The following is a 24,757-nucleotide window of genomic DNA, read 5'->3' as shown; positions in this document are numbered from 1 at the left end:
TGGCAATGCTATATTGTACTGGTATACAACGAAGACTAAGCAAATCCCACAATAATAATACCATTACAGAAAAGAGCACAAAGCATCAAGAAAAGTGTATAACTATGTATACGTACTAAGTGTTGTTATTGTTGTTTATACATGAGTGGGTAGAATGTTCAGTACATTTCATCTGGGGCATCCAGGTCCTCATAGTTGACCACTCTCCGACCACGCCCCCTCCTTCCACCACCCCTGCACAGGAGACAAAAAAGTGAGGAAAATCCAATGGCTCAATGCTTCATGCACTAGGAACAGGGTTGGAATACTACCCTACCCCTCACTGAAGCCTACATGTACATGTACTTTATAGAGAAGCCAGGTAGTAATGATATTGAGTGTTATAATTGGTTGTTGTGTCTGCTAAATAAATTATTCCTGGAGAAAACATTGAAAGTATTCACCACAGTCGTTGCATGCAGACACTTTTATGCTAAAGGAGCACATTTTGGAGGCCAGCTGTATGATATATGATATATGTGATACATGTATATACGGTGGCTCTGAGGTACACACATAGTAGGCTCAAGGCTGTGGGTGATTCAACTGAGCTACGGCCAATTCACTCGTCGATTCCAATTCGCTACGTCAATTCCTACAGCTAAACTGTTTGACAAGCACTGTGACACATACATGTAGGCTGGTTAAATTAACGGGAGAGAGCTGATCAATGATGGCCTTGTCAAACAGTTTTAATATTTATACATTGACAGTCAGGCTTGTTGACAAACAATTAACTGTAGGCCTACATTGCGTATGTGATTGACAACAATTATTTCCAAGCTGGAAGAATTGATAGCCTTTACAAAAAAAATTTCCACTTGCTCTCAAACTGCAAAAGCGAACTGCTGTAGCCTCAAATTGACGTAGCCTCAGTTCAATTGATGTTTTGCTTTGCTCAAAAAGTATTAGAGTGTTATAAGAAGATGTACTTAGTTTGCTTTGTATAATCAAGGGCTGTATAATGTTATAAGAAATAATTGTTTGCATTTGCAATTGAACGAATTAAGAGTGTTATAGAAAAGGAGCTTAATAGAAACAGAAGGCCTGTATCTACTGATGGCTTGGTGAATGATCTTCAAGTATTTTGTATTTTCTGTCAATGAAAGAAAGGGGTGCCAAGTGGGCTTGAATGCACATGCGCAGAAAAAGGGGTGTGCCTGCAATAGGTTAAAGTTCACAATGGCGGCTGTAGCTTTGGAACTACAGCTTTGCAGCTGTTTTCTGACTTTTGTAGCTAACAAATAGCTAGCGCTTCAGTGCAAGGCTAACTCATAAGTTGAAGTAGAGCACTGAAGTGCTAACCCTTGGCTGTTTACATGAATACAATAACGCAGTTGTATGTACCGTCTTTCTTCTAATTACAGAACCACTCTAATAGAAGAACCAACTCGCAGTTTTAATTTACTATTCAAAGTAGTATTCTGTGTATCATCATCAACAGCAGCATTTAACTGAGCATGGCTCGCAGAATATGTGTTTGAAGCTATGCTAACTGTATTTTATAACCAAAAGTTGTTGGTTATGGTCGTGCTAACTAATTACCTAAGCATCACAATATAGCTAAATCACAAACGTTCGAGGTCTTGAAACTTTAAGCGGCTTCATTCGAGGCAATCTGGTGAATATTTTGTTCTTTTTGTTAGCTCCACCCTATTCTAAGAACTAATTCTCAATAATAAATCTCAAATGTTAACCATTTCTAGAATCGAATTAATTGTTTTGGTGCTGTAATTAGCAAAAACGGTATGAAGCATGGAAGCTGGCTAAGTAGCAAGTAACATGAGCAATGAAATTCTATAGACTAAGAGGCATTCTGAAACTTTTGAGAACAGAGCTTTGGTATAAGACATGCACTGTGGTGGACTAGGATCACAGCAAAGAAGCCTATACAGAAATAATTATGGCTCCGGCCTGCTGCAAAGAAGCAACAATCATAATTCTAGCTTTCTACTTTAGTGACCCTTTTCCATTGTTCCTGGTACAGGATCACTTCATCTGTAAATACGTACCCCGAATAAAGGACGCCTGTAGCTAGAGGCCAACGTGCCAGTTCAAATAATATCTCTTATATGTTGGTTACCTTCCCCTGAATCCTCCACCTCTGTTCATCATTTCCGGAGGAGTGAACCCTCCACCAATCGAAGGTCCAAAACCACCACCTGAAGAGGGAATAGGAAACCAATTCTACAATATAGAATATAGAGGTCACATGCAAATTGACACCTGGTAAATGCTCAATCTACACTGGGGCCTAGTGCACACCACTGACCTCGTCCAAACATGCCCATCCTCCCCTGGTCCCAGGGACTTCCCCCAGAGCCCAGAGCCATGACTCCACCCAACGGACTCTCTGCTGATCCCGGGGTCTTGGGAATGGAGGGCAAGACAGAGGAACTAATCGTAGATTCCTCTGGCATGGGGCGGTCTGGGTCCCTGATGTAGTTATTGAAGAACACAGCCTGGGGGGGGAGAAGCGTTATAGCATAGACTATACAGTAGTACACAGAAAGCTGCATATACTGTAGCAGGAGTTCATGCACTCCTGACTGTATACATAATAAAGGGAAGTAATCGTCTAATAGATTACAATAACTACAATGTAAGGGAAGGCATGAATGCTTGCATATCGTTTACTACTCACTTCTTGCTTGAAATCCTCCACTTTGTCCATGTGTTTATTAAAGATGTGCTTGCGGACATAATCTGGACCTTTGAACTTTTTCCCACTGAGTGGACAAAGGTACTTACTCTCTGCCAGCTTCTGAGTGTTAAGCTCCACAAACCGCTCCTCTTCAGTACACAGGAGTCAAGGCAACACACAGCGGACATATACTGACAAACACAAAATGAGATAATGTCAGCATTGGAGTGCTTAAAATGAATTCACACCATACTCATTTCTGTACATGATGGCATACAATGTATATGGAATGGTGGGAAATTTTAGGGCAAAAAGGCAAAAATTGAATTCATAATAAAAATCACAAGGATATGCTTCTGGGTCTTTCTTGCCCAGTTTGTTGATCTCAGTCTCAGAGAGGATCCCCTTCTTGACCACGAGAGGCTGCACCTTCTCCTCCATACCCTCCACATAGTCACTCACTGGAGGGGGCATCGATGATGTAATAGTGTACATGTATGTTGTGCATAAAGGTACATTGTTAGGAGTGCAGACTTGCTTAACTCTGACACACACACACACCGACACACACATCGAAGCAATGCCTACACAACACCCACACACCCACACCCACACGCACACGCACACGCACACACACACACACACTGAAGCAATGCCTACACAATACCCACCCTCTTGATGTTCCAGAGTGTCCGGGGGCTGTGTTCTGATGGTGAACAGGCCACAGCGATGGGGCATGGAGTCCTCAGGGGGGAGCACAGTCCCACCATAGTAGTCCAAGGAGTGTACAATACGCAAGTACCATAGCAACTGATCCAACAGCTGTAGAGGATACAGTGGTGAGAGATATTCATAGTTCCAGGAGAAACAAGCAGAGCCCATAAAAATACATTTTTGGTACCTTAACTTTCTCATCAGTTCCCTCAACCACTTCATTGCCAGGGTCACTGATGGCACCCTCCTCGTCGTCTGCACTGGTAGTCATGGCTACAGGTTCCTCCTCTAACAGGTCGTCAGAGAAGTCGAGGATTGGGTTGGACTGAGGCTCCTCCTCCCCAGGTGGTGCATACTCCCACAGACCAGCCTTCTCATCAAAGAACCTGCAAGCCCAAAACATTTCCGTGCATGAGTACTGATCCTTGAAGTAATAGCAATAAACTTGAAAAACGTAAGAAATGGGTGAAAATATTGAGAAACTCCCCTAAAACTCCCCTCAGAGGAGGAACACATACTGCAGACATCACATAAGTAGGGGTTGCAGTATCACTATGATACATGTATGATTCACAAGCAAAGTATATATCGTATAAGTTGTAGAAGAAGTGATGGTTATAAAAGTCATTACATGAGCTCACTTGATGAGTTTGAGCAGGTGTTGCAGGTCAGAGTGGAGAGACCTCCTTGCCCAGGCTGATGAGGGGCAATGCTTCACACGACGAGTGAGCTCCCTGTTCACCATGCAGCTCAGCTGACAGTCCTTGATCTGGAGGGGGGGGGGGGGGTGGTACAATTAATCTAATGTAATGGTAAGTTACAGTGTAATAAAAGAGAGGTCAATGAGTTCAGACAGGACCAGTTACATGTACTAGCAGGAATTCTGACTTGAGAGTGTAAAGAAAAAGACGGAATAAAGATGTAGATCACCTTCTTGGTGCTAAGTTTGGAGAGGACATCTTTAACATCTGTCTCAGCTGTAAAAGTGGCCCATCCACGACGCTCGTACCTAGAGGAGTGGGTGGGGTGAATCTAATACAATGGACGCTACTAGCTGGTATCAAACTAACCCTCTGTCAGGAGCTGGGTCAGCAAACGCTATTCTCAAGAATCCAGGAATGGTACGGCACACCTGAACAATCGAACACAGCAAACATTTAGCATTCAAAAATAAATAAGGGATCCAAGAGAGTTTACTTACAGAATTAATGGACCCTTTGAGTTTGTGGGCTCACAAAGATGTCTATGTACATGACTGATGTGTAACAACTATATACTCACCTCGATAATATCCTCTGCAGAGATCTTTGCCGGGATGTGTCTGATATAGACAGAGCGGGTGATGTGGAGTGCCCTCGGTTTGGCTACCCCATTCTCAGGGGGGTGTGGCTCAGTGGAGTTAGGGGAGTCCCCCTCCTCCTTAGTCTCACTAGTAGCTGGCTCTATTAATACAATTAATCATGTGCAACAATGACATTGACAGATTTGAACTCTCACCTGTCATTTTTTCGTCTTCCTTGCTACCTTCTGATGAACCATTGGGAGATCCAGATTTTGACTGAAAGGGAAACACATCGAGAGATTCAAGACAAGTTCTTGTTTCATTGACTTACATGTAGACACAGATGACTCTATAATTATAATGTAACCATTGCCTCATAGGGAAACGGTCAAACTCCCCACCCACTTCACCTCTCTCTGTTGGCCGTACTCCTTTGCTTGCTCTGCTATTTTGGAAGATTCATCGGTGGACTCCATGGTAAGAGAGGGACTAGTCTTGTCCCCCGTCTCCTCACCCTCGCCACTAGTGGGGGGAGGATCCTCCAAAGAGAGCAGATCTACCTCACTGCCACCCTCCATCTTGATCACAGCTGCATGTAGTAAATGAACATATACATGTATACAGCTGAAATCAACAGAGAGGGCACTAACTATTTAAACGCAGCAGAAACAGAATTAACACACCTAAAAGAATCCTAGCTACATGTACGTAACAGCTACTCATAGACAGTACTCTCTCGCTGCACCTGAGTCCATAATCTTGATAATCTGGTCGGAGTTATCAGCAGTGAGAGAGGCCTTGTCCAGCAGGCCAGACTCTAGGAGGTAGGAGAAGGCCTGTACTCTACGCTGGAGATTAGCTGCCTCTTTTTCTTTGTTCTCCTTCACCCTCTTGGGGTGGTACTTGGAAATGAGCCTGTCAGTGAAAGGCGCATGTTACAAGTGATCTTCCAGAAATGAGAAGAGATACTGTCTGAGGTGCTACGGAACACGCATAATTTAGAGCATACTTACGGCTGTGAAGTGCACATTGACTCACCTGTCAGCTAAAGTGTGAACGGGAATATGTACAGTATAAGCTAGAGTACAGTAGTCATGCCAATTAACCTGCCAGTTTGGGCAGCTGACCAAAAGTAAGATCAGACACTATACTATTCTATTGGCTCAGTAGTGGCCAATGGCCTATGGATAATCCACTACACATTCTACTGTACACTATCTTGTAAGATCCAGTAAAAGTCTTACAAAACTGTGAAAAAGAGTTCAGATAACGAATGACTGTCACTAAAGTAATAATTGACACCCTCAGGCACATTCCTTACCAGTCCTCTTCTTTATGCTCCTCAAAGAACTCTTCAATCAACTTCTTTTTAAAGTCAGACTTGTAGCTGTTGTAGCTGGTAATGGCATCGACTTCCTCAATATCGTCTTCTTGCCGAGTGAGGAACTGCTTGAAGCTGAGCATGGTGTGTTTGGATGTTCGGGAGGCGTTGTCACCCATCCCAGGCTCAACAGGTAGTCTGGAGGGGGAGGCGGATAATACAACATTTCTAAAATACTGCACAATATTATTTATAATTATACATGTAGATATACTGATTAGACATGTACATGTAGATATACTGATTAGACATGTACATGTAGTACCCACCCAGGTGGCATCTGGTGAGGTGCAGGATGGGCTGGCATGGACCAGGGTGGCCTCATCCCATACGGCATCATCATTCCAGGTGCTGGAAATCCAGTCCTATAAAAGCAACAAACAGAAACAAAACAAAATCACTCACCGTCATAGCAGCATGCATTTTATAGATTTAAAACTGACCATTCTCTCCTCATTCGTTTTGCGGGTGGGCTCCACTCTCTGCCACCACGACCATAACTGCCCGAGCCTCCAGAGAAACGCTTCCTGCTATCATGTTCGTACTCATCTCTGCTTCGTCTGCGACCAGAGCCAGATTCATCACCTCGCCACGGTCTCTTCTCACGATAGTTGCTTCGATTTCTGTCTCCACCACTGTTGTAGTCACTCCTCTCCCGTCTAAACTTGTCCCTGCTGCGCCCTCTGTCCTGATCATCGTCACTGTCACCCATCCCTGGCCCCCTCAGTTTGCAATACTTCTGTGAGTATGTATTGCTAATAATGTGTGTACAAATGTACTGAAGCAAACACGTGTAGGGGAAATCCCCAAATTGCACAAAACACACCCATCACACTCGGTCAAAGGTCAAGGGTCATGTGCTCATTGCTTTGATGATTCAGCACTTTTTCTGAAGAATAAACGTTTGAGAGACATAGAAACAAAAATGAGTGGCTGTTTAGACAAAGTAGATTGTCGCTGTAGCTGTGACTGTGACTGTTGGCAGGGCTTGAAGGATCGACTAACACCCAAGAGGAACATGCTGGCCTCTGTAGTGTCAGGGATACTAGTGAGTTCTAGTCGTCATGTATGTGTACGTTACGTACGTGTGTTTGTATGTGTGTGTATGTGTGTGACAATTTTTAATTATCTGACAGTTTTCTGCTGGCTGGTGGGCAGTCATTGACGGTTTCACAGAACATGTAGAGCCGATTTATGCATCGTATTTCATCAGTGGGATACTCTCAACCATTGCTTTACTAATGTAAGCCAGCCATTGACCTGTCTAATTCCATACGTAACTCGTTGTGTTGCCATATTTATAGGATCAATGCTGTGTCCACGGGGCAAGTGACAGGTGATGCGTACACTGAGGGCTGTCTGGGGAGGAAGGGGGCTAGGGCCTGGCTATTTGTGGGGTTTGCTCTGGCCTTTGGGGGACTCATCAGCTCTCTCTGGATCTTCGTTCAGCAGTTTATTGTCCCAGGTAGTCATTTTTAGGCCTACATTCAGTTCCCATCTAGTAAGTATGTTCCAGTCACAATTACAATGAACCTTATAACAAGATACCTCGATTTTTTGATTTGGGTTGTATTTGTGTAAAATCCAACGCCAATGTATGCACTAAAGGATTGACTTTACTGTACTGTACACACTAAGTTACTGTTCTGTGTTCTCGTTCCCACAGCTGTAACGTGTAGTCCCACAATCTTTCCACCCTCAAACAATACCAATGCAACATTTGACGAGATGTTAGCCAACACCACGACCACGACCACCATCCTACCAGCTGCTCAGTGCATACCATACTGGTGGCAGGGAAGCTCTGTCTTCATTCAGAACATTCTCATCTTCCTCAGGTGAGGTTAGGTGGTTAGTAACCTCCTTATGGGTTAATGTTCTAGAATATCCATTGACTTTGTATTGATCATTTAGTGAGACATACTACATGTGTATCAATCCGAAGCCATTCCATAAGGGAATGGGGAAGTTACATAAGCTGTGTGTCACCCTGGTACTCTACTGACGTTCCAGTATTAATGTGGAGTCAGGCTGCTTTCTATAATTATGTTTGTATTCTATATATTAGAATGGATACTCAGTATTTTTCTCTCTCCTCACAGTGCGCTGGTATTCAAGTTTGGCCGAACTGAAGAGGATGGTTGGTAGAGACGTGCAGGCGGTGGATAAACAACACTTATAATAATTATTATAGCTACATAGTTATACTCATTCAATGTTTTACGTTCTCAGTCATTGTTTTGAAATAAGATGCACGTAAACACTATGTTTCGTTTTAAACCACAAGATTGTTCGAGAAATGCGTGAAGGATTAACATACAATGTAAGTAATTGACTGGTATCAAAGAGATCAGTGGAAAGATTGTTCACATGAGGTCAGACTTGCTCTCATCACATCATTGCCAGCTGCATGAACAAGTGGGATAATAAACCTGGTAATGGTCATGAGTATAAAATACACTTACCAGACCGTCAGCATCATCAGTGACCTCAGGAGGGGCGGGGGAACTCTCAGTCACACTAGCCTCCTCCTCAATAAACTGTGCAACCACAAAACAATCAACACAGTGTGTATAATAGTGCTAACTACACTAGACATTCAGTATCCATAATGCCCAACACATCGACACGTAGTGGATACGGTGAATAATGCACATGGAAACACCAAACGATGATATAAGGCTCAACTGACATGTAACATGTGAGTTAGATACTGTGTGGGAATTAGCGAGACTACTTTGTACAATCCACTGAGTTACATAAGAGTGAGTCATCACTGGACTGACCTGTTTGGCTTGCTCCGGGGTCACATCGCTCACTCCACACTCCACACTGCTCACCAGAGTCACACCTTCACTCGTCACATGACTCCAGAATGCTGCATACCTCGTTCCTACAAAATCACTCTTGAGCTCTCGTAGGAAGGGGTTGAACACTGTCGGCTCAGATTGCTGTGGGGGGGAGGGTATGAATCGATTATCAATCAAGTATAATGACAGTGAAATAAAAAGGAAGCCACTGTTCCTATCTACAGTGAAAAAACTAGAAGCACAGTAGTAACGGGTTAACAATAATAATTGCTATTTTCAGAACAGTATGACTTACTTTAATGGCCTCTGATCTCAGTGCTTGAATACAGTCCATAGCCTTGCCATAGTAGGTATCCCCAAACGACTCTTTCACCAGCTTCACAGCCACCTCCTGCAACATCTTACACGCTACAGAATAAACAAACAGGTATACACACAGGAGTGGTGAGTGTGAGGGGGGGAGTGATCTCACCGGCTGATAGAAGACTGCCTTGCTTTAGGAGAGTGGTGAAGTCACCCACAGGGTCCAATGTACCCACCTAATGGGAGGAGACCACGGACTGATTAAATATCCTATACCTGAATCTACAGAAGTGGTACCAATCTTAGTTAAAACCTTTAACAATAGCAGCAATAATTATAAGTGTATGTTCAGGTGCACACACAATTAAAGGCTCATATAAGAAACTTAATTAACAGTATAGTCACATGTTCTTACCTGCTTCACTTCTCCTCTGGCGAGAGAAGCCATACTGAAGTCAGTGTCTTCCTCCACACGAGCCTTCTTAGCGGGCGGAGCCTCGGCATCCAGATCCAAATCAGAACTATAATTATAGGAAATGTAGATATGAAAAAACATATCAACGTAATGAGAATTCATGCTTTTTGGTAGCTATATAAAAAGTTTACGTTTTCTTCCACGCAGTTGAAGCCTCTGATTCCTTAGCCTCCACTTTGGTCAGTGGAAATACGTCCTAAGCAATAGGGACAGTATTGGGTAAGGATCACAACAGTAAGAATTCTCTTTTAGTAGTACCGATACTGTGCATATGCATGAAGCACCCACCTTAATTCTGTTGAGTGCTCCACTGCACTGTGTTAGTATAGCTGGACTGGGGGTCACTAGTCTGTAAAGGTACACAAACAAATAAACATGTATATACATGTATAGTTAGTAAAATTGCTCAATCGATCATTTGGACTAGATAGCTACTCTCTCTCTTCACCTCTTAATGCTTGGGTCAACCTCTGGCAGTGGGTCGGTGGGGTGGAGAGCTCGATGAGCTACACACTATACATGTAACACAGTGCCATCACCAACACAATAATAAGCCTTGTTACAATGTCATACGTCAAGAGATTAAGTGATGCACAGGAGCAGGCAAATGCTGTTACTACCAGTTCAACAACTCCTACTCTGTTTATCTACTCTTGCATACGTACATACCTGGAATATGCGCTGTATGAGTGGGTTGGGAGTGTTTTTAGGCTTGAGGGCCTCACAAGGTCTACCATCTTCATCACTGAGTGAAAGCATGCAGTTCAAACACACAATGCATGAGGTGTGAACTCACACATCAGCCTTCATGAGGTCCATGTTTGTGATGAGGTCGTCTACTGCAGACAGCTGCTCCTCTGTGTGGTAAATAGAATATGTAATTACACAGATAATAAATGTATGTACCAGGAAGGCTCAACAAAATGAAAATTGGCTGCTAAGGGAGATTCATCATGTACATTTACTGTACGTGTACATCTATTGTAACAGCAACTGTACTGACAGTGTGTACAGCTCTAAGAGAATACTATCAAGTCAATGCCTCATTCGTACATGTACACACACACTCAACACAGTTGACATAACACTGTAGACATGACAATATAAGCCACACAAGGCTCACCTGTTGGCTGGTTGCTCTTCCTCTCTCCGGGGAGGGAGGGAAACACAAAGCATCTCACATCCTCCGTGAATGGAACTTGACGCATGAGCAAATACTGCAGAATGGGAGATTATAATTAAAATATTACCACCACATAGAACATAGAAATTATCAGCAAATGAAAAACAGACTACAGAGAAAGAACAATGTAACAGTTAGGTGTGTTTTTAGGGGGGGGGGGGGTTAGTTAAGTAGCTATACATTAGATGTTGAACTCTCAGCATTTCCAACCCACCTCTTTGTCTGGTTTGATGTGAGGGGCGAGGACCACTAACTTGGGCTGAGAGTTGTTCCTCCACACATAGCGGCACACCATCACCATGTCTGTCTCGTAGAGGGCATGGATGAATGCAGACAGTGACACACAGCCAGCCTGTAATTGGGGAGGGGGGGAGTTAAAGCACATAGACTTGCACGAACATACTTTCACCTTATCATCAGGGTTTGCCACAACTACTTGTACTCCATTGCCCAGTGTTTGATGGTTCTTGATGCTGCTCCGTTTGGAGAACCCGAGGAGAGACAGACATCTGGGTGCTTGAAGCGCCATTGCCTTCTCGTCCGCATCTGATACTGGGATCAAACTCTTCCCATACCAGTAACCTAAATACACAAGCAAAGACGGTGAATTACAGATTCAGGTGGATCAACACACTTAATATCTCTGCATGTACACTGTACAGCTTGTTCCCCTCAAATGAATGCCACCAAAACACTCCAAGTTTTGAGCACACAATCTTATGTACGGTCATGTCTTTCTTATGAGATACAGCTGTATAAGTACTCTATATACTGTGGTAAGCAGTTCACAAACCGATATACTGGTTGCAGGTGAGGGCACAACATGCAGTACTAACTACTCACCTTTAGCGACATTGTCCATGTCCACCTCAGTCTCGTCCTCATCGTTGAGATGGTAGGAGCGATGCATCTTGACCCCCATGCTCTCGGGTTTGGATGAGGCTTGACTCACTGCAGATAGTTTCTTCCAGGACGGGGGCTTCTCTTCCATCGTCTACACAGCAAGCAACAAAGAGATACTCAAAAATGAAAACTGCTTCACAAATTCCACACCATACAAACGGTATAAAATGTACATAATTATAATTAACAACTTACTTTTGTGTATATCTTGCATGCTATCTGAAATTGCTTGCCTATCTCCAAGTTCCCTGAAAACCGTGCCGTTTGTCTCTTTGCTCCTTTTCTAATGAGGGATGCCATTTGAAGTTCCTCACTGCAAGGAAGCAAACACACTGTTACTATCTGCAGTTTCAAAACAAGGCAGTGAAGAGTTTGTGCTTGGCAGCATTGTTTACTCACTGAAATGAGAAACAGAGTCCATCGACTGTTTCAACGATTCTCTGTAGCACTCCCTCCCCGGCAATCTGTTGAGGTGTCTTCTTCGTCACTGATGGGGGTGGGCGGTAGGAGGGGCCAGGACCATCGCCAGGGGAACCACTATCTCCAGTATTGCCCCCACCAGGACTAATAGAGGGCCCACTGCAGAGAGGAGAGTGTAGTTGCAAGAGCTGAGTAAACAATAACTATGACCTTAAGAAACACTCTCTATAAAATTATAATATGCTGATGCACTACTATAAGGCACCGCTATAGCATTGCATCACTACGGTAATAGTGAAGTACCTGCACACCCACACCTGTAGCATCCATAATTAGAACTACCGAGACAACATGTACACAAATTAACCACGTGTGAAACCATCCATCTATATAGCTAGGTGTTAATTAACTCACACAACAACAAGCTCAATGCCTTCCTTCTCCAGTCCAGCACAAATGGACTCCAGCCCGTCATCACTGTACTCTGACCCCGCGTCAGTGAGTAGGTAGATCTTCTTCTCCCCCACTTTCTTGAGACTCCTGTGAATGAGAGAGACTAGCACATGCACAAAGAATGAATTAATGACAAGAAACAAGGACAATCTGTATAAGCTGTGAGATACATACCACTGATTACTGCATGCAAACATTGTGCAATAGCAAACTCAACGGTTATTATATTCAAGGTGTGTGCGTACATTACCTGGTAGCGTTGACTAAACTGTCCATAGCGACAACAAGAGCATCAATAACTGTGAGAAACATTAAGGAAGAAAATGTTGTAAGCTTCTAAAAAAGTTCAAATCAGAGGTCAACAATAATCCATCACGAAATAATTATAATTAACCGATGATAATTAACATAATTATGATAATTTATAAAGATACAGTCTGCGGAGACAGCCCCCGCTTGAACCTGGTTGAGGAACTTGAGCAGATCCAAGGAGGGGTTCGTGGGGAGGTAGGGGACAGAGATATTGTCGTAACCGCCCTCACGGGAGGCCAGCTCATTGTCAGTCTCTATGATCAATATGTGTAACAGAAAGTGTGGATGTTGTGTATATAATTATATACCTGCAGTTCCGAATAGCACAAGTCCAACAAGGTCTTTACTCCCAGCAAACATCTGCACCGCGAGAAACAAACCATTAACAGTTAATGACATCATGGAATGCGTCTTTAGTACTTAGCCCATTAATTTTAGCATTTAGAGACATACACTTTCCAACTTGGTATGTAAATTTATTATAATTATCGCGACAATCCAATGGTAAGCATTTTATCCCAACAGCGACAACTTATAAATATGTATGCAGCAGAACTACAAATACATGCCTTCTGCTGGATAATCTGATTGGCTACTTTGACGGCCATCTCGAGATAAGTGTTGCCACCAGAGGGTGGGGCAAAGCTCATCGAGTACCCCACATCAACACACACTATGACACAGTCCTGCGGGAGGTCATAATAATTATAAAATGAGCAGTGGAACTACATTATTAGAGAACAAAGATGAGTTCTGCATTAGTCTGATTAGATGCTTCAACAAGCATACCTGAGCCTTTGCCATTGATCACACAGCAAACGTTTTCAGTGTAAGTTCAATTCACCATGCTTCTAATTCCATCACTGATGGTAAAGGTCGAGCCATCAGCACCCACCCCTTTTTTGTTGCACATGTGCATGCACAACTTTTCTCTGTATAGAAGTAGAAGAGCAACAGTTACAGTTTTAGGAAGCTACCGGTACGGTACACTTGCAACATGTGAGTAGTAATACACAAATAGCTGCTAATACATTACTAAAGCGGTTCAATGTTTGTTCAACTCATACACGTGCAGTTGATTCAGGACAACAAGGAAAACCATTTTACAAACTGTCATGATAAACATAATTAAGTAAGTTAGCTCAGTAGACTAGTTGTTTAGCTATGGCCTTGCGAATTGTCATTGCTTGTCTGGTGTTATCAAATATGCCAGGACTATTTGCTTATAACAGGAGTCAAGACATTGAACAACAGTTGTATCTCCTAGTACTATTACCTTACCCCAACGATAATGGCAACCCTTCTTGGAGTGGTGGGCCCAATGTCATCCCAGCTATGAGACTTGCTGTAAATGACGTACGTTCAAGTGGTGTTTTATATGGTCTCAATCTTACCTTATTGGAGAAGGACTGTGGCTGTAATTACACAAACAGAGCTCGTATAAATTTTATTCGGAGTGTTTTATACAGTCAGAAGCAGATTGTTGGTCTTATCGGTCCTGGATGCTCAGCTTCTGCAGTTGCAATAGCACCACTGACAACTCAAGGAAATATCTCACTCATCAATATACATGGAGCAGGTACACCAAAATTGGGTGATCATAGCAGGTATAAAAATTTGTTTGGAATATACGGGTCCTCTAACGGTATAGCTGCTGCAATGATCGCTATGATTGAAGACAGAGGTTGGACTAATGTGGCTGTTTTGTATGATTCCACGCGCATTTTTCAATCCTCAACTCATGATGCTTTCATACAACAACTAACTACTTCAAACATTTCTGTAAATGTAACATCTGCAGCATTGAGCCACAGCTTCTATCATTTGGAGAAATTAAGAGAAAAATTGATACGTATTGTAATATTGTTGGCTGGTCCCATGCTTGCTAGAAATCTGTTGTGTACTGCTTTTATGATGAACATGACGTACCCAGTAATTCAGTGGATTGTCATTGAAAGATCGCTTACAGAATTCAAACAAGATGTTGACTTTGATTATCGAGGATTCACATACAGTTGTTCTAAGGAGATCATGGTTAGTCAAGTTCTTAATGGAAGTGTACTAATCACATACAGGCTGGCAAATGTAAACGACAGTACTGGTTCATCTAACAATAGCGTCTTAAGTTATATGGAATTTTCAAGAAAGTACAACAGTGAAATAGAAAGAATAAACATGGGTAATGGAGATCAAACTATCAACTACAGTCCTTGGGGAAGCATGTATTATGATGCTGTGTGGGCTATAGCTTTCGCTCTCAATAAGTCTCAACACTCACATGCTGATTTTGATATGCACACTTATGGTAGAAACGGGTACAGAAGTAAGAGTGATACAAGCATACTAAGACAAGCCATGGAAGAGTTAGATTTTCAAGGTGTGTCTGGAAGAATATCCTTCAACAAATTGTCTGGGTACAACCATCGATCTTTTAACATATCGTTAGTTGTCAATAGCACCATCCTGCTCATAGCACACTATGATGATTTCATTAACCATTTCATTAGGGTGGACCTCCTTGATGAAACATTTCCAGAACAAGTGCATTTAACTAATATCTATGCTACAATTTCCCTTGGATTAATTAGCTTCTTGATTCTAACTGCAACAGTTATATTCCACAGCCTTTCAATATACTACAGAAATGACTATTTTGTTCGAGCTGCAAGTGTGAGACTCAACCAAACAGCAATAGTTGGCTGTTATCTTTTGCTATTTGCATCATTTATTGCTATTCTTGTTGAAGGAATTAGGATTATAGACAATGTTAAAGCTCTCTTGTGCCATACGATACACTTTCTTTGCTCGATCGGATTCACTTTACTTTTTGGAGCTACGTGTGCAAGGGCTTGGCGTTTGTTTCGAATTTTTAACTATGTTTGGAAAGAACCGGGAGGTTGTCTGTCAGATAAACTTTTATTGATACTTGTTGTTTTGGCTACTACTGTTGACATTTTCTTAAATATCCTATGGGTTATCATCGATCCCTTTGAGATCAGAGTGGATCAGTCAGACTTTGATGGATTCTACAGAATTATTGAGAAACGCTGTCATGCAGAGCACTTCACAGTATGGTACCTCACAATTTACTTGTACAACTTCATCTTTGCTATTATTGCTTGCTTGTTGACCTCATTTACAACAAAAATTTACATTTCAGGTTTTCAAACAAAGGTTGTCGCAAAGTTTACCTATGCTGTGTTTTTGTCAATGGGCTTTGCAATTTCTCTACAAGTCATACTTCGAATAGATCGAAATTTAGATCACATTGTGATCTTCATTGCAGATTTTTGCAGCCTGAACATTGCTGTAGCACTTTCAGTTTATTATCTTTTTATGCCTCCTGTATACCCTAGGCTAAAAGATGTTCTATCAAAACATTCTTGCATTTGATTGTTTATGTTTACTTTACACAGATGCTTTCAATTTTCATAATACTGTACTGATGTTAAAATAATAATGAATGATAAGTTACTTCCACCATCCACGATCTTTCCCAATGCAAAACTCTCTTCCTAGACGACCTTTCCCCTTTGTTAAAGGGGGAGGGGCAGTAGTATAGTAGACACACATTCCGAACTTTGACCTAAGGAATGTGTGCGTTAAAGACATGCACGTGCGGATGACACGCGGATGTCGTACCTCCTCTGAGTACAAACAGTCTTGGGAGGTGTATTCCAATTTCTTGAAAGATCCCTGAAGATAGATGGCAGATACCCTTAAGAATACACTTGGAAAGGCAGAGAATTTGTTGTCTTCAGATGCTAAAGTATCAGATTTAATATCTGCTGAAAATGCAGACTTTCAGCCAATGAAACTTTGGTATGGATCTCATGCTCAGCCAAAGGAACATTCTCAAGACAATGACGAACAGCTCAGTCAAGAGTTTGTTGATGCAGCCACCGATGACCAACAAGCTTCAGGCCCCCCTCCCATATCTGCATTGATTAATGATCTCCTTCCAAATGGTGCAGGCACGACTATCGCTATACTGGACAGTGGAATCAACACCACTCATACGGCATTTGCTCAACGAATATCTCCAGAAAGCAAATCGTTTGTTAGTGACAGTATAGAAGATGTACTGGGACATGGGACACAATGTGCAGGGCTGGCTTGCGGTTCTGAGGACATTATTGCTATTGGCAACCATCAGCTCCCATTTCAAGGCATTGCTCCAGAAGCTAAAGTAATGGTGTGTAAAGTTGTACCCGATGGAACCGATCAAGCTAGTGGTGATGCCGTGATCCAAGCCTTAGAGCATATTCTGGAATACAATAGAACGTGCTCAACACATTATGACCGAGTATCTGTTGTCTCAATCTCCTTTGGGATGCCAACGTTTGATTACTTTCTCTCCAAAAAAATTCAAGAAGTGATCTATAATGATATTATTGTTGTCTGTGCTGCTTTAAATGATGGCCGAAAATACAAGCAATCCATCACATATCCGGCCAGGCTTGGCCATGTGCTCTGCATTGGATCTTGTAACAGTAATGGCGGCCACTCGTCTTTCTCGCCTAGAGGACGTGAACTAGATTTTTTGGCACCCGGTGAAGACATATGTGCTCCTACTATTGGTGGACCAAGCATGTATGCATCTGTGACTGGCACGTCTTTTGCAGCTCCTCTAGTGGCCGGTATTGTCTGTCAAATTGTCCAAGATCTAAGAGACCAACAGCCATTATTAATTGATCAGCTTCATAATGTTTGGGGGATGAGAGAAATTCTGAAGCACATGTCTACCATTCAAGGAGTGCATCATCAAGATGAAGGATTTGGCATACTCAGACCATTGGAATATTTTGAGAAAACTCGAAACGAAAAGAACAGTGTTCTGTCAAAGATATTGTAAAATTGTTAGCTTTTCTATACACCTAGTACGTGTGTTCTCTATACAGTATACATTATTTTTGTACTAATACTTTGTTAACGCTGACCCTCATATTATTTTTGTGGGGTCTTATATTGAAGAAGTATGTATCAGTTTACTGGTAGATTGAGCTCTGTTATTCAATTCATTGCAGTACGTGTCAAAATTAAAATGCAAAACTTATAGTGTTTCTAAATTCATTACAGTTATTGTTGATTGTTCTACTAGTCCAGCTCCATAGGAGTACGCAGATCCTCCTCTTTCACCAGACCTCCTCATACTGATGGTGGCAAGCTTATTCATACGCCTACTAGATCTAGGCCTGCCACTCTTGTTCGATCTTGGGTTGACAGGAAACCGTTTCAAAGACATTGATGAATTTGAAACACCAGGCTTGGAATAAAAGAACATTGAAGGAGTCTGCTTCTGAAGTGGTAGTTGCTTGTTAGGATTTAGAGGCAGCTTGTTATAAAGTTCGGGAGTATCTTCAAAATCCATCTCAACTTTGTCTTCAGCAGGTGTTTGGTTATGTTTTTTCACTTCTTTCTGCTTGACTTTGACAACTACCATTGGTAAAGGGTCAGCCTCTGAGTTCAGATTCCCTTTTGAGTCGGTGTTTTTGTTATGTTTTTGTTTTGTCTGGTGGAGTGGTTTGCTGCTAGATGAAGGGTGGTCTTGTCTTTCAACAAACTCTTCCGGCAGTGTTGTGTAATAGGTGTAGCTGCGAGAGAGAGAGAGAGTGAACATTTAGAAATGTGTTTGTGAACGGGTGGTACATTTATAATAATTGTGTTCAATTGTACATACTTGTGATCTGGAATGGACAGTCTGAATGCCACCTGCACATCTCCAGTCTCCGACCGTTCGTTCTCTATTCTCATTCGCTCCATTTTCTCGGCTATACTCTCAAATCGTGGCATTGACAGCTTCTTTCTTTCCTCCTCCATCAACTCATTCGTGCGACGGTCCCTGCACGAAAAACACAGTTGGACAGCAAATACAAAATGATCAATACTATTACAGTATACACTTATCGGCAGTTGAAGACAATGCTCATTATAAGTTACTGGTGCCGAGGGTTGAGGGACAATAACCATAGATACCGAATGCTAACTGATTTAGATCCTACTTTTAGCGTGACAACTACCTCACTTTTCTGTCTTTTTATCGTTGAGCAGTTGTGACTCAAGATGATCCAAACACACCACCATCTCATCAGCACTGTAACTGCTGGTATAGTTTTTGTAGTCCAACCAGCCACTGTACAGGTGTTTGAACACTGCAGCCTGGAAATATTAAAGCAAATAGCATTAATTTGTGAGGTACACCCATTATTATTTTTCTCAGAGGAAATTTTGGGCATTCACAACGCTTATTATTATTATTATTATTGTTATTCGCTATACGTACGGTACTATTGTACAAGCTGTATATACGTGCCTGTGCTTCTCTGAAAAGGTATGGTCCATGTGGTTTCCTGGCTAACTCTTCAGCCACGGACAGTGGTACATCCACTTGCAGTTTGGGAGGTGCAGAGGACTGCAGGAAACAAGCCATGATGGCGTCGTACTTGCTGATGAGCATACTTTCCATTGTGTGAGCGTGGAACATCTCCTGTGATTGTAGGAAAATCATGACAACAAGGACAGTACATGTATGTACTATCATTCTCATTAGACACTTCAAAAGGCTACAAAATGTACAATCAAGTTAAGAGTTGCACGCACTTACAACATGTACGTTAGGTTAATTAGCTACCAAAACAGGGAACCACGCAATAACCACATAATTAGATAGCCTTGTGTAATACGGGTGACCAAAATGCAGGTTTCAACAATTCCCGAAAGTGAATAGACCATGCAAGAAGAGAGTTAAATCTTATGATATACTAACCTTGAACTTTTGCACCTCTAACCAGAACTTGACGTCTTGCCTAGCAAGTGAGCTCCTTCCTGATGTGGTGCCAATTGTCCGTATGTCCAGATAGCGTAGGAACAGGGCCACCTGGTTCGTGTCGTGGAGTATCTTACGAAACATGATGGCTTCATGAGAATTAGCAAAGGAGGTCTCATAATACTGCAAAACAGCAAAATTAAAGTTAAAGTAAACAGCACAGAGGAAGCTCATCAAAATGATGTGTACGTGTACCTGTACACGCATAAGTACAATTCAAAGATCATTAAAACTGCATAATTTTGGGGGGGGAAACCTCTGTTACGGAAAGCTGTATGCAGATAGAGTACTCAGACTTACAGATGATGTCATATCTTTGCCGCTGGATTTAGATATCCTCCGGCCATTGACACTGCGGGCAACACCTCCCTTGTTCCTACTCAGGAAGTCTAGTGTTTTCATAAACTCTGCCAGCCATTTTCTCTCTAGTCTTGCCCGCACGTGTTTCTGTGCCTCAATGAGCACAGGGGTGCGGGGGCGGGCAGGAAGACGACCAGTGTATGCATCCCCACCAGCCGATACTATCTGCAAGGAGAAATGCAGTCACACACATAGGGGACCTACACATAGCGTTAAATAGAGCATCTTTGAACGACCACCATTTTGTTTTGTTGGCCCAATAACGTTTATTTTCTGATTTTCTGAGACAGGCCTTTCAGATGATGTGTTAAAATCAAGTATTTTGAGTCTGTTTTTAATAGCCCGTGGTCTTTTGAAAATGGCAATTTGAGATTTTGAGCATACCATCTGAATAAGCTCAATTAAGCTTCCATAAAAATCGTGATTGGACCACACACACTTAGTTACAGAGCCAAATTATCGTGAATGTGCAACAATCACAAAGTTTACAATTGTATGTGCATGCACTAACAAAAATACCAGATATTGTCTATTACTTATTGAAACAACTTATTATTCGATAGTCAAACGGTACCTGTCTCTGTGCCTCCTTAGTCGCAGGACTGTTGGGTCCAAACAGGTAGCCCTTGTTAAAGTAGCGAGTCTTGAGCTGCTTGGCCTTCATATTGCGTATGGTCTTATCATTGATTGGTATGCCTCTGAATGCTTCAATCTCCATCCAGCACATCAAGTCCTGGGCAGCACAGTGCTCGTTCAGATATATCTGTAAGTCGATTAGCAACAAAAGGAGTAGTATATAAGGATACTGATACCCCAGACTGTTGCTGTACTTAATACTGTGTATACATCTTTAGGGGTTACTGAATACAGTTTGGAGAAAACTTTGCCCACTCAAAACACCTTGAAATGGTCTAGCTCTATCCTGTTCTTCATGATGTCATTGAGAGAGATGGCTCTGTCCTGAGGCTGCCCCACGGAGGACCTGGCAGATGGGACTCGACTAGACCGACGACTGCCTGAGTGATAACGGGAGATCTTCCGTGAGGATGAGGGCCGAAGGAAGAACCTGTCACCATCACCACCATCATCAAACTCATCCGAGAATGGCTACACGAAGGGATTAAGTGCTGTGTGATCCCATAATTATAATTGTCAATGCTATATCTGAGATTGAGAGTGATGGATAATAATATACATGTACGTATGACAGTACTTATGCAACAAGGAAATACTGTACTGTAACAGTAGTAACACACACACACACACACACACACACACACACACACACACACACACACACACACACACACACACACACACACACATACACACCTCTTCCTCGAGCTCTTCCAGTGGTGTATGTGATGCTCTTCTGCTCCCTCGACCAGACACCCTCCTCACAGGTGCACTATCCAACTACAGGGGGGAGAGGGTGGAGAAATTATATTGTATAGCACAGTATAGCTAAACAGTTATAAGTTGAATGTAGCTACCTTCTGAAAGGTCTGTTCCTCGGAGGTGACCATCTCCACCCACTGGAGCAGTAGCAGTCCGAGGGCATGCTCCTCAGCAGAGTCAAACAGGTCCTCATAGGCAGGCCACAGGTTGGCTGACACTGCCCCTACAATAGACTGAGGGCACTCTATGTTCTCCTCACTGCCTTGGGATATAAACCGGCCATAAAGGGTCTATAGGAGGGGTAGAATCTTAATTGTTGTGAACACAGGGTATAGCGTACTAATATAGTCAGACGAGTGACTGACCTTGGCTTTCATTTCCACTGTACAGGGGCTGAAAGAGGCTCCAATAAAGAGAGCCTTGTACTCTTGTACTTCTCTCCAGAACACCAGGCAATAGAGAAACACCTGCAGGAGAAAGCATGCACAGTACAAATCAATGGACTATCTCTCCTGTGACAGCAAAACACTATAGAATAGAAAATATAGAAATTGGATAGTACGTATATAAGCCTGGAATGAGCAATAGAACACTAATACTAAGGAACTAAGCGTCTTGTATTGAGGTGCTCACTTTCTCCTGGTTGTTCTCGAGGTGTTTCTGGAAGTAGCCTCCTGCTTTCCTGTGCTCAGTGTTGAGGCAGCTGATGAGGGGACTGTACAGATCTAGTGAGGCATGTTGCTCCTCTGTTGTGAGGGTGTGAGGGTGTGTGGGCGTGGCAGTGTGGAGGGGGGTACCGGATACACTCAGGATTGTACACTGAGCCTCACACATCGCACCATTGTTGAATTGATTGTCCTGTGACAACAAAGCACCAACTTAGTATACGCATAGAATATAATATAGACATTCGGTAAGCCTGGAATGTTATAGAACTCTAAGTAAGTAACCCAAGAAATTCACCATTGTTGAAGCACATCTACTGTTGGGATCTGGCACATGATGTAGTGTGTATTTGGCTGCTCGATCAAAGTGAGATTTCTTCCCTCCTTGATGAGGTGTTTCACCTCTCGCGACTTTCACCATGTCATCTTTCTCCCACACCCTTCGAGAGCAACTCCTAGAGCCCGCTGACCTCACCTCACTTTCTCCTGCCGATAAGCCAGCAATATCTGCTTTGAATCGCTCCATTAACTTGCTCCCTCTATCTTCCTGAGCCTGCCTATAACTGGTAGGAGATGAGAAGGATCTAGTAGTGCGTCCGCTTGTCAGTTTACGAAATGTCTGTGTTCCCGTGGGTGTGAGAGGAGTGGACACCCTCGGGTAGTTTGTGAGCTGTCCATCTTGTATGCCAACAGGAGCACAGGAAAATGGGCGTGGCTGAGATGACAGAGTGGCATTGACAGTCTCTGCGTGGTGATGGGTGAGAAATCGAGGGCACCTGTGTAAATATTGAATTGCAATAGCTAGCTTATAAATGACAAAAATCCAAACATTGAGGGACATTTTTTTCAGATAAAATTACTCAAATACTGTACTCATTATTAATTGCTGCACACACACACACACACACACACACACACACACACACACACACACACACACACACACACACACACACACACACACACACACACACACACACACACACACACACACACACACACACACACACACACACACACACACACACACACACACACACACACACACACACACACACACACACACACACATGTTTCCTTACCAATAATCCCTGAGTCGCTGCACTAGAGTGTGTTGCAGCTCTTTCAGGTGTGAGAGAGTGAGTCTGGAGGTCTTGTTCACCCCCGCCTTATTCCTGACCTCAGCTGGAAGAGCTAGTGGACCACTGGGGTGAAGGTAACGTTCACGCAACTCCCGAAGCAACCTGTACAAGAGTAGAGAACAAGCCAAATACTGACAATAAGTTTTGTACAAGGCAGGTATACCTTTGCTGATACGTGGGATTGGTGTGGTATCCCACTCTCTCTGCATCGAGCCAAAACAACCAGTTCTTCTCTCCAGCTTTTCCTCGCAAGAACTTCCAAAACATTTTCATTCCAGATTTGCTTCCAATCAGTTTTGCTTCATCGCTAGACAACCTAGTGCTCTGATCATGGACCATAGGTAGAGATGATAAATCCATGGATTGACTCCTCTTTCTTGCCAATATAGCCCCAGTGTGTCTCTTAGGAGTGAGCTCAATGTCGGAGAATGATGTAGACACACCTCTAGTTATGGGAGAGGATTTTAATGCTGTTGTAGAAGCAGCTTTGATAAGTAAACTACTGGTGGATGTTTGAATTATAGATGGAAGGGAAGTGTCGCTCTGTTTCTCATCTGAGCAGTGCTTTCTTGATGGAGATGTTTGAAGCCTGATGCTGCTATGGCTCCTGGTGGGTGGGGATTTAGGTCCTCTCTGACTAAGCAGCTTGCATAGTTTGTACTCGGATAAAATATCACTCTTTAAGAACAGGGGCAATCGATGCTCAATAATCCACGACCAGCTCTGGTGACGATCAAGGGCCTGTGGAAACAGAGCAGCAGCAATGCATCTCACATACATGTATTTGAGGGGAAATCATCAGGTTGATGTGTAGGTTAACATTAACGATGTCAAGAATGACAAATATATAGCAGAATAATTACCACCTATTGAGATTAGCTACTACATACCACTCACCGGCCCCATATTCTCATCTGTTAGGTAGAGGGTGGCCTGACTGGAGGAGGGTGTGGCCTCACCAGTCTCCTCCCAACATAGCTTCGTCCCCTTTCCGTGGACTGGTTCAAAGAAACCACTTTCTTCATCAAAGAAGAGACGACTGGAAAATGCCTGAGGGGATATAAATTTGATCTCAGCTCAGAGGTTTGCAGTGTGTGTGTACACGTGTGATCGACTTACCGGTAGTAGGAGGAATGAGTTGAAATATTCAACAAATGTGGAATCCTTGAGGTACAAATGCTGCATGTGGGATAGACTACAGTCAGCCACATGAAACACTACAAAGCATGTGCTTATATCAGGAAAAAAAGTGGTGCACAGGCAGATCTCTATCTGCTTACCAGTGTGGAAGAGTCTAGATCCTCTCTTAGTAGTGGTAGCATTCTCAGCAAAGCTTTCTAGGAAAGTCCAATCGCATAGCTACACTTCAATGTATTTTATGACAGCACATCAAAGTTCTGTGAGAAGTTGTGTGGGTGTATTAGCTGTCGTTGCTAAGCGATTACTG

General features: G+C 42.7%; 6 protein-coding genes across 7 annotated transcripts; 3 read left to right on the top strand and 3 right to left on the bottom strand.

Annotated features, from left to right (window-relative positions):
- Positions 1-36: 36 nt before the first annotated feature.
- On the bottom strand, positions 37-6,859 carry LOC135331476 (serrate RNA effector molecule homolog). The gene is made up of 17 exons (XM_064526654.1): positions 6,504-6,859; positions 6,330-6,425; positions 6,001-6,198; positions 5,425-5,594; positions 5,090-5,268; positions 4,895-4,955; positions 4,679-4,839; positions 4,468-4,529; positions 4,328-4,406; positions 4,039-4,166; positions 3,585-3,783; positions 3,355-3,505; positions 3,037-3,144; positions 2,684-2,838; positions 2,312-2,501; positions 2,123-2,201; positions 37-234 (listed from the first exon to the last, which is right to left on the bottom strand). The coding sequence occupies exons 1-17, from the start codon at positions 6,770-6,772 to the stop codon at positions 159-161; spliced, it is 2,361 nt and encodes a 786-aa protein (XP_064382724.1). The 5' UTR covers positions 6,773-6,859; the 3' UTR covers positions 37-158.
- Positions 6,860-6,937: 78 nt separating this feature from the next.
- LOC135331474 (transmembrane protein 50A-like) lies at positions 6,938-8,364 on the top strand. Its single transcript, XM_064526652.1, has 5 exons — positions 6,938-7,108; positions 7,197-7,303; positions 7,365-7,525; positions 7,727-7,898; positions 8,163-8,364. Exons 1-5 carry the CDS (start codon positions 6,986-6,988, stop codon positions 8,206-8,208), a joined length of 609 nt encoding a protein of 202 aa, XP_064382722.1. The 5' UTR covers positions 6,938-6,985; the 3' UTR covers positions 8,209-8,364.
- LOC135331471 (X-ray repair cross-complementing protein 5-like) lies at positions 8,296-13,848 on the bottom strand. Its single transcript, XM_064526649.1, has 23 exons — positions 13,709-13,848; positions 13,489-13,605; positions 13,228-13,279; positions 13,042-13,173; positions 12,858-12,906; positions 12,569-12,694; positions 12,134-12,313; positions 11,930-12,047; positions 11,675-11,825; positions 11,241-11,413; positions 11,046-11,183; positions 10,772-10,865; positions 10,445-10,505; positions 10,318-10,393; positions 10,097-10,161; positions 9,937-9,997; positions 9,780-9,844; positions 9,589-9,694; positions 9,343-9,409; positions 9,166-9,278; positions 8,847-9,011; positions 8,526-8,600; positions 8,296-8,466 (listed from the first exon to the last, which is right to left on the bottom strand). The coding sequence occupies exons 1-23, from the start codon at positions 13,721-13,723 to the stop codon at positions 8,452-8,454; spliced, it is 2,214 nt and encodes a 737-aa protein (XP_064382719.1). The 5' UTR covers positions 13,724-13,848; the 3' UTR covers positions 8,296-8,451.
- Positions 13,840-16,398, top strand: LOC135331472 (gamma-aminobutyric acid type B receptor subunit 1-like). The gene is made up of 2 exons (XM_064526650.1): positions 13,840-15,993; positions 16,080-16,398. The coding sequence occupies exons 1-2, from the start codon at positions 14,084-14,086 to the stop codon at positions 16,273-16,275; spliced, it is 2,106 nt and encodes a 701-aa protein (XP_064382720.1). The 5' UTR covers positions 13,840-14,083; the 3' UTR covers positions 16,276-16,398.
- Positions 16,399-16,535: 137 nt separating this feature from the next.
- LOC135331473 (subtilisin Savinase-like) lies at positions 16,536-17,922 on the top strand. Its single transcript, XM_064526651.1, has one exon. The coding sequence runs from the start codon at positions 16,626-16,628 to the stop codon at positions 17,772-17,774; it is 1,149 nt and encodes a 382-aa protein (XP_064382721.1). The 5' UTR covers positions 16,536-16,625; the 3' UTR covers positions 17,775-17,922.
- Positions 17,923-17,924: 2 nt separating this feature from the next.
- Positions 17,925-24,732, bottom strand: LOC135331470 (regulator of G-protein signaling 22-like). Of its 2 annotated transcripts, XM_064526647.1 has the most exons (18): positions 24,591-24,732; positions 24,430-24,489; positions 24,208-24,360; positions 23,474-24,051; positions 23,251-23,412; positions 22,467-22,944; positions 22,137-22,361; positions 21,869-21,970; positions 21,599-21,793; positions 21,438-21,521; positions 21,006-21,212; positions 20,680-20,868; positions 20,046-20,270; positions 19,686-19,868; positions 19,233-19,406; positions 18,945-19,078; positions 18,600-18,761; positions 17,925-18,513 (listed from the first exon to the last, which is right to left on the bottom strand). In XM_064526647.1, the coding sequence occupies exons 1-18, from the start codon at positions 24,630-24,632 to the stop codon at positions 17,973-17,975; spliced, it is 3,894 nt and encodes a 1,297-aa protein (XP_064382717.1). In that variant the 5' UTR covers positions 24,633-24,732; the 3' UTR covers positions 17,925-17,972. The 2 variants fall into 2 exon arrangements, with proteins under 2 accessions (XP_064382717.1, XP_064382718.1); XM_064526648.1 differs by lacking the exon at positions 17,925-18,513 and having other exon boundaries at positions 18,621-18,761; positions 18,940-19,078.
- Positions 24,733-24,757: the final 25 nt, after the last annotated feature.

The sequence above is a fragment of the Halichondria panicea genome, chromosome 2 (assembly GCF_963675165.1).
Source record: "Halichondria panicea chromosome 2, odHalPani1.1, whole genome shotgun sequence".
NCBI classification, from domain to species: Eukaryota; Metazoa; Porifera; class Demospongiae; order Suberitida; family Halichondriidae; genus Halichondria; species Halichondria panicea.
Note: the sequence above shows the minus strand (reverse complement) of the source record. Positions and strands in the feature narration are given on the sequence as shown.

Coding starts and splice junctions, on each gene's coding strand:
- LOC135331476 (XM_064526654.1), bottom strand. CDS start 6,772: ATGGGTGACAGTGACGATGATCAGGACAGAGGGCGCAGCAGGGACAAG. Junction 3,784..4,038: donor CACCTGCTCAAACTCATCAA/GTGAGCTCATGT, acceptor TTGGGCTTGCAG/GTTCTTTGATGAGAAGGCTG. Junction 2,202..2,311: donor GATGGGCATGTTTGGACGAG/GTCAGTGGTGTG, acceptor TTCCCTCTTCAG/GTGGTGGTTTTGGACCTTCG.
- LOC135331474 (XM_064526652.1), top strand. CDS start 6,986: ATGAGTGGCTGTTTAGACAAAGTAGATTGTCGCTGTAGCTGTGACTGT. Junction 7,109..7,196: donor CTGTAGTGTCAGGGATACTA/GTGAGTTCTAGT, acceptor ATTATCTGACAG/TTTTCTGCTGGCTGGTGGGC. Junction 7,899..8,162: donor AACATTCTCATCTTCCTCAG/GTGAGGTTAGGT, acceptor CTCTCCTCACAG/TGCGCTGGTATTCAAGTTTG.
- LOC135331471 (XM_064526649.1), bottom strand. Junction 13,280..13,488: donor ATCAGATTATCCAGCAGAAG/GCATGTATTTGT, acceptor CTCGCGGTGCAG/ATGTTTGCTGGGAGTAAAGA. Junction 10,506..10,771: donor GAAGAGCAACCAGCCAACAG/GTGAGCCTTGTG, acceptor TTTACCACACAG/AGGAGCAGCTGTCTGCAGTA.
- LOC135331472 (XM_064526650.1), top strand. CDS start 14,084: ATGGCCTTGCGAATTGTCATTGCTTGTCTGGTGTTATCAAATATGCCA. Junction 15,994..16,079: donor GCAGAGCACTTCACAGTATG/GTACCTCACAAT, acceptor TTTACATTTCAG/GTTTTCAAACAAAGGTTGTC.
- LOC135331473 (XM_064526651.1), top strand. CDS start 16,626: ATGGCAGATACCCTTAAGAATACACTTGGAAAGGCAGAGAATTTGTTG.
- LOC135331470 (XM_064526647.1), bottom strand. CDS start 24,632: ATGCTACCACTACTAAGAGAGGATCTAGACTCTTCCACACTG. Junction 24,052..24,207: donor CAGATGAGAATATGGGGCCG/GTGAGTGGTATG, acceptor CTGTTTCCACAG/GCCCTTGATCGTCACCAGAG. Junction 20,271..20,679: donor CTAAGGAGGCACAGAGACAG/GTACCGTTTGAC, acceptor TTCTCCTTGCAG/ATAGTATCGGCTGGTGGGGA.